At 52.9% G+C, this 7,827-nt stretch overlaps 1 protein-coding gene across 1 annotated transcript; it reads left to right on the forward strand.

The window, feature by feature from the left end:
- The first annotated feature begins 4,060 nt into the window (after positions 1–4,060).
- On the forward strand, positions 4,061–7,119 carry CHAC1 (ChaC glutathione specific gamma-glutamylcyclotransferase 1). Its single transcript, XM_023198384.3, has 3 exons — positions 4,061–4,429; positions 4,838–4,873; positions 5,994–7,119. The coding sequence occupies exons 1-3, from the start codon at positions 4,073–4,075 to the stop codon at positions 6,393–6,395; spliced, it is 795 nt and encodes a 264-aa protein (XP_023054152.1). The 5' UTR covers positions 4,061–4,072; the 3' UTR covers positions 6,396–7,119.
- Positions 7,120–7,827: the final 708 nt, after the last annotated feature.

The following is a 7,827-nucleotide window of genomic DNA, read 5'->3' on the forward strand; positions in this document are numbered from 1 at the left end:
TCCACGTGCCTGGCTTGTGTTGGTTCTCTTGGGCCTTCAGTGATGAACCATGCTCTCGGGAAGCGTTCAGGTTAGTGACAGGCAGGACGCAAATGATTCCCAGCCAGGAGGCTCTGGAGCTGGCCCAGCTGCCTTCAGATCCAGGCTCCACTACTTTCTGCTACGTCACCAACAGGGCTCACCTAGCTTTCCTGCATGCTCATCTGTGAAATGATATTTACCTCACAAAATAGTGAAGAAATGTGTAATTAGAATGGATGATGTAAAGGCGTTTAGCAATTGCCTGGCACATGGTATGCACGTAATAAATGAGTGTTTCTGTTGTAAGCACGAGTTGGAAGGGGCAGATCAGTAAACTGCAGTGGCGTAAAGTGTTGTGGGAGCACAGAGGAGGGAATGTCTGACTCTGCCAGGAGCAAGATCAGGTTATTGAGGACATTGCCAGATGAGTTATGAAACACTGCGACTTTGGTCAGGGTAGGAGGAGGTCTGAGAACAGGCATCATGAGAATGTTCCCTAAATGTTTCAGGTATGCTATCCATCCCTCCCCCACCAGAAAACCACTAATGACGCTATAAAAGTAACTTGATTTATTTATTCATTTATTTTAGACAGGATCTTGCTCTGTTGCCCAGGTTGGAGAGCAGTGGCACAATCACGGCTCACTGCAGCCTCGACCTCCTGGGCTCAAGCAGCCCTCCTGCCTCAGCCTCCTGAGTAGCTGGGACCACAGGTGCATGTCCCTAAGCCGGGCTAATTCTTAAAAATTTTTTGTAGAGATGAGGTTTCATTATGTTTTCCAGGTTGGTCTCAAACTCCTGAGCTCAAGCGATCTTCCTGCTTGGCCTCCCAAAGTGCTGGGATTATAGGTGTGAACCACCACCCCCAGCAAAAATTAACTTACTATTACTTACTATTATTTAAACATTACTTTCTATACAACTTGGAAAACAAAGGAGAGAATCGCTCACAATCCCAACACACTAGTATTTGCTGCTTCCCTATCTTTATTGTTACTATTTTTAACAATAGTACATGTGAAAATTTATATTTTGCATTTTTGCCTTAATATGCAATCATACACATTTTTACTACATTGTTTGTTTTTTTCCCGAGACGAAGTCTTGCTCTGTTGCCCAGGCTGGACTGCAATGGTGCAATCTTGGCTCACTGCAACCTCCACCTCCCGAGTTGAAGCAATTCTCCTGCCTCAGCCTCCCGAGTAACTGGGATTTCAGGCACCTGCCACCATGCCCGGCTAATTTTTTTTTGTATTTTTAGTAGGGACGGGGTTTCACCATGTTGCCCAGGCTGGTCTCGAACTCCTGAGCTCAGGCAATCTGCCCACCTTGGCCTCCCAACAGTGTTAAGATTACAGGCATGAGCCACTGCACCCGGCCGGACATATGTAATTGTTTCTAATGTCTGCACAAATTCAATGGACTATATCATATTTATGTAACTAATTATTGCTGGGTATTTAGGTTGTTTTCTTTGTGTGTGTGTGTGTGTGTGTGCATGTGCATTTTTCCGTCATGTGAATGGTAAATTGACATAATTTCCTTAAACATTTAGCTAATTTTGGATATTTAAGTAGTTTTTTTCTTTTGTTTTTGCTATAATAAGTAATGGCTGGGAGTGGTGGCTCATATCTGTAATCCCAGCACTTTGGGAGGCCGAGGTGGGCAGATCACAGCCAGGAGTTTGAGATCAGCCTGGCCAATATGGCGAAACCCCGTGTCTACTAAAAAGACAAAAATTACCCGGGCGTGGTGGCAGGTACCTGTAGTCCCAGGTACTCAGGAGGCTGAGGCAGGAGAATCACTTGAACCTGGGAAGCGGAGGTTGCAGTGAGCTGAGATTGTGCCACTGCACTCCAGCCTGGGCAACAGAGAGAGACTCTGCCTCAAAAAAAAAAAAAAAAAGTAACAATGCATTGAAAATATTCAAGCATATGGCTTTTCCCGTATTTTGAATAATTTCCTGAAGGAGTATTGGGTCAAAGGGCAGGGATATTTTATGATTCTTGATTTGTATCACCAAGCTGCTTTCTCAAAGGGTTGTTTGTGCCAATTCAGATACTTCAACAGTGTGTGGATACCAGTTTCCCACTTCCCGGCCTACAACCCACAGCTGGTGAATGGAGAAGAGGACATTCTTCTAAGAAGCTACCAACAAAGGAGGTGCTCACATGAACTAAAGGCGACAGGATAGAAGAGAAGAGGGAGAGTGAATGTGGGGAATGGAGAGAAAGCGAAAAAGAAAGGAATAACCAGAAAGGACCATGTGCCTATATATATATATATATATATATTTTTTTTTTTTTTTTTTTTTTCCTGGTTGGAAAAGTAATTCATGCTCCTTGTAAAAATCCAGACTTTTGGCAGGGCGCGGTGGCTCACACCTGTAATCCCAGCATTTTGGGAGGCCAAGGCGGGTGGATCACGAGGTCAGGAGATCAAGACCATCCTCAGTAACACGGTGAAACCCCATCTCTACTAAAAATACAAAAAATTAGCTGGGCATGTTGGCGGACCCCTGTAGTCCTAGCTACTCGGGAGGCTGAGGCAGGAGAATGGTGTGAACCGGCAAGGCGGAGCTTGCAGTGAGCCGAGATTGGGCCACTGCACTCCAGCCTGGGCAACAGAGTGAGACTCCAACTCAAAGGAAAAATAAAAAAATCCAGACTTTTTCATTAATGTTTAAGTTTGATACTGAAAGTCCTCCTCTGGTGCCAGCCTCTGCTAACAGTTTAGGTATATTCTTCCAGATTGTTTCTTACACGAATACTGTTTGTTTTAAAGAAATAGCTTCGTACTATACACACTGCTGTGCAACTTTCCCACTTACGTCTGCGACACCTTGGGAATGAATATGTGAAGTGTGCAGATCACGTTTAGTTTGAATATTGAATTAGAATCGAACGAGAAGCCATGTTGCACATTTCCCCTGCCAGCCATCTCCTGGCCAGTTTGGAGAGAAGGCCTTCAGCTGCCTCTGTTTCCCTTTTACAGTCAGCGACATCCCCAGAGGGCAGTCCCTTGCTGCTGCTTAGGGGGTCAACCCCAGTCGGCCTGTGGACTCGGCTGGGAGGCCAGAAGCCAAGGACGAAGACCAGTAGCTGGCCACAGCCTTGTGGGGACCTCACTGGGCCCTCCTTGCCCGCTGCTCCTGGGACCTTGTGCCTAAGGATTAATCACTGCTGCAAAATCTCACACCCAGGAAGAACTAAACCCATCGCCTTGGGGGCAAGACTAGCTTGGCTTTTGCATCTTTATACCCTTTATAGCCCAAGTGACTGCCGGCCGATCCAAGCGCTCTAACAGGCTCTTCCTCGAGCCTACCTGGGCTCAAGGGGTCCCACGCCTGGTCAGGGGCGTAGCCCTCACGTGAGGTCTGTAAGTTTCAGGCGCCTGGCCTACCTAACTCAGTCCCGCAGTCTCTGCAGAACCCACTGCCGCCCCCACGGCCCAGTTTCTCCGTTTGCTCACACTGGCCAACGGCTTGAGGCACCTGAGTGGAATGTGGACGGTGCCTCCGACAGCTTTCCCGCAGTGCATGATCTCAGGAGGGGCCCCAGAGACGGAAGTTTACGACGCCCAGAGCGCTCCTTCTGGACGTGCCCTGGACTCGACTTGGGACTGAGTCTGTGCCACCGAGGCTGGCAGGGACTCGGCCAGGTGCACGAGCGGCAAGGCTGGGCAGACACCGCCTGGGACTCGCTCGCCGTACCTCCAAGGGGCCCAGGCCATGAGGGGGCGGCTGGGGAGACTCCCGGTGCCCGCCCTGTGCCCGGTGGGTTCCCCCTGCCCGCCGCCTGACGCAATCCGAGGCGCCCTTGCTGCATGCCGGCGCTAGAGAAACCTCCCCTGCCGTTGCATCACTCCTGCCAGGTTTGCCACAGAGGTGGAGCCGAACCAATCAGCGGGCGCGCTGGGCCCGGGGCGGGGTTAAGTGAGAAGCACACTCCGAAGTTGATTGGCCAAAAGGGGATTTGCCCCGCCCCAATCACCGCGGCAGCTGGCCGTGGTGGGCGTGGTCTCCCGGCAGGAGGGTTTAAAGGGCGCCTCCATGGGGGGCGCTCAGCTGGAGCGACCGAGCGGTGCCAGGCCAGGTGTGTGCGTCCGTCGGTCTTTCCGTGCCCACGCCGGAGACCAGCCCCGGAGGCCGCCTGGGCCTATCCCTGTGCCCGGCACCATGAAGCAGGAGTCTGCAGCCTCGAACACCCCGCCCGCCTCGCAGTCCCCTACACCGTCCGCTCAGTTCCCCCGAAACGACGGCGACCCTCAAGCTCTGTGGATTTTCGGGTACGGCTCCCTGGTATGGAGGCCCGATTTCGCCTACAGCGACAGCCGTGTGGGCTTCGTGCGCGGTTACAGCCGCCGTTTTTGGCAGGGAGACACCTTCCATCGGGGCAGCGACAAGATGGTGAGCATCCATCCGTGCCCAGGGGAGTGAGGGGGTTGGGGGCGGGATACTGGGCGCCAGTGCCCTGGAATGTCCGGGGCTTTCTGGGCCAATAGAAAGAAATGTGTAAGCCTGTGTCTGGGGTTTGTGGCTTATTTAAATGTATGTGTTCAGTGCATCACTGTGATGGCAGGAGTCTGTGAACCTGTGGATCCCTGTGTTGATCACCAGTTGGGACCACTGACATCTGTCTTACTGTTTCTCCTACATCCGTGCATCACTCCCCCACCTTCCCCTGCATGAATGGGAATCTGAGCGTGCAGAGCGGGGCACTCTGAGGCCAGGCCAGCGGGATTGATAAAGGTTTCCTTGCTGATGGCAGAGCTGATTTCTAACTTGTCTGTTTCGAAATCTTTCTTCCCTCCCTAGCCTGGCCGTGTGGTGACGCTCCTTGAAGATCATGAGGTAAGTGCCTGAATCATGAAGGGGACCCTGGCCCAGGGTGAAGGGGGACGGCAGGTAGAGCTCATAGGCTCTTGGCTGCAGGCTAGTTCTGTCTGATGCTTCTCTGGCAGAGTAGAAACGTGTTCTAGCTCAGTGCTTCTCACCAAATCACATGAGGATCTTGTTAGAATGCAGATCTTAGTTCAGTAGCATGACAGTGGGTCCTGGGATACAGCATTCCTAACAAGCTTACAGGCGATGCCACCACATCCTGGACCACACTTTGAGGAGGAATCCTGTCTTCCCTGGTACTAGACCACTTTGTCAACTGTTTTTTGTTGTTATTGTTGTTGTTTTGTTTTGTTTGTCTGTTTTTGAGACAGAGTCTCGCTCTGTTGCCCAGGCTGGAGTGCAGTGATGCGATCTTGGCTCACTGCAACCTCTGCCTTTCAGGTTCAAACGATTCTCCCACTTCAGCCTCCTGAGTAGCCGGGATTACAGGCATGCACCACCACACTCAGCTAGTTTTTGTGTTTTTAGTAGAGACAGAGTTTCACCATATTGGCCAGACTGGTCTGGAATTCCTGACCTCAAGTGATCTGCCCGCCTCAGCCTCCCAAAGAGCTGGGATTACAGGCGTGAGCTACTGCATCTGGCCTCAACTATTTCTTTTTTTTTTTTTCTTCTTCTTTTCTTTTTAAGACAGAGTCTTGCCCTTGTCACCCAGGCTAAAGTCACTGCAACCTCCACCTCCCAGGTTCAAATGATTCTACTGCCTCACTCTCCCAAGTAGCTGGGATTACAGGTGTGCACCACCATGCCTGGCTAATTTTTGTATTTTTAGTAGAGATGGGGTTTCACCATGTTGGCCAGGCTAGTCTCGACCACCTGACCTGAAGTGATCCACCTGCCTTGGCCTCCCAAAGTGTTGGGATTACAAACATGAGCCACTGCCCCTGGCCTTTCAACTGTTCTTAAGAAAGAGGGAACAATGGTTTGAGGTACTGCCACCAGACGGCTCATCAGCCTACCACAGCCTCCCTTATAGAGCGCAGTCCTGGGTGGGGGTGGCATGCTAGCATAGAGAGGGAGCAGCAAGGAGCTGTCATAACTGACCTTGGGTGTCCTTATTTCTTCCCAGGGCTGCACTTGGGGCGTGGCATACCAGGTGCAAGGGGAGCAGGTAAGCGAGGCCCTGAAGTACCTAAATGTGCGAGAGGCAGTACTTGGTGGCTACGATACCAAGGAGGTCACCTTCTATCCCCAAGATGCTCCTGACCAACCACTGAAGGCATTGGCCTATGTGGCCACCCCGCAGAACCCTGGCTACCTGGGCCCTGCGCCGGAAGAGGCCATCGCCACGCAGATCCTGGCCTGCCGGGGCTTTTCCGGCCACAACCTTGAATACTTGCTGCGTCTGGCAGACTTCATGCAGCTCTGTGGGCCTCAGGCACAGGATGAGCACCTGGCAGCCATCGTGGACGCTGTGGGCACCATGTTGCCCTGCTTCTGTCCCACTGAGCAGGCTCTGGCGCTGGTGTGAGGGGCTGAGCCCCTGCGGGGAGTGCCCATGTGGACATCAAGGCCAGACACCCCCTCCAGTGCACAAGACAGACTTGCGACCACTTGAGCCCACTGAGCAGACATGGTAGGTGGCTGGAGGCTTCTCTTTCTCAGCCCCTGCCTGTCTGCCAGCCTCCAGCTCTCCTGCTTTAAACTTACTACTTGAAACTTTATTTATTGCACCATGTTGGTGTGGTGGGCAGGCGGAGGGCCTGCCCTGGACACAGGGGGCCCTGCTGAGCAGTGGCCCCATCCTGGAACTTGGCCAGATTCCCCCAAGTGCTGCTGCTAACCCCGTACCACCCAGGCCTCCTCCTCCCCAGGGAGTCTCCAAGAGCCTCCATCCTCTGCTCACTCAGCCCAGACATCCATAGCCCTGGGAATTCCACCTGCCAAGGATCCCAGCAGGCTGGACGAGGGATAGTAGGGCATGAAGAAAAGGAGCTCTGCAAGGACTGAGGCCCCGGCCAGCCCTTCTCCTCCACTGGTTCCCCAGGGCAGAGCTGGAGCTGATGCCTGGACACAGCTGCTGAGCCTGGCCTGGGCCTCTTACTCATTTGGTGGTTTCCTTGTCCCTCTGTCTGTCTATCTACTTGTCTGGGCCACTGCTGCCTGTGTGTTGGTCTATTCCTGGGAAGCTCATCACTACTGGCCCTGACACCTTCCCAGTCTGTCCCGTACTGTTATCCATAAAGCTAGCTCTTCCTCTGTGCTGGGCTGGAATGTGGTTCTTTCTCAGGTGGGGGTTTGGGGCAAGCGAGGTGGTGATGCCCTGGAAGGCTCCTAAGAAGGGGAAGGGCTCCGTCTTCCTCGCCTTCCCTCTCTCCCAGGGAGGGGCAGCTGAGCAGGCAGAATTAGCAGGTGACATCACTCTCACGGGTACAGTTCATGCCTTACACATGCAAATAGTGCCCCCCGAGTTGTGCAGAATTCAGCTCATGCTCTACTTGGCAACGCTGTGAGCAGTGTCCTTGCCACCGACCTGGGCTCTGTCTCATCCTGCCCAGCTGCCTCAAGGAGGCTGGCAGGCTTGGAGCTCAGACCAGCTCTTCCTCCAGCTGCAGGGCCAGCGGCTGCCTCTTCCTAACAGCTGGGCCAGAACCCTGGGGTCCTGCCAAAGGAGCCTGTAGGTTAGGGTAGGGTGATGATAACTTCTAAGGCAGGGCTGACGGCAGGGACCTGTGGCCTGGAGGACCTGGTGTCTCTTTTGCTTTCAGAGTCTGAGTGCTCACTGTCGCCTCCGGGATGTGGTGTTGCCTGTGCCTTTCGCATTACCATCCCCTGCCCCGGCTCAGCCACACTGGACTGTGGGCCCCAAGTTTACCCTCTGCCTGTCCCCAGATGTTCTTGTCTAGCTCTTGGGGACAGATCACAGCTCCGGGATCTCAGCCTGGTCCTGAGCTTCTCATCAG

This window comes from Piliocolobus tephrosceles, chromosome 6 (assembly GCF_002776525.5).
Source record: "Piliocolobus tephrosceles isolate RC106 chromosome 6, ASM277652v3, whole genome shotgun sequence".
Taxonomy (NCBI): Eukaryota; Metazoa; Chordata; class Mammalia; order Primates; family Cercopithecidae; genus Piliocolobus; species Piliocolobus tephrosceles.

Bases quoted from the DNA above. Each gene is read 5' to 3' on its own strand.
- CHAC1 (XM_023198384.3), top strand. From the start codon at position 4,073: ATGGGGGGCGCTCAGCTGGAGCGACCGAGCGGTGCCAGGCCAGGTGTG. The intron at 4,430-4,837 runs GTGAGCATCCAT...TTCCCTCCCTAG, and splicing joins ATCGGGGCAGCGACAAGATG to CCTGGCCGTGTGGTGACGCT. The intron at 4,874-5,993 runs GTAAGTGCCTGA...ATTTCTTCCCAG, and splicing joins CGCTCCTTGAAGATCATGAG to GGCTGCACTTGGGGCGTGGC.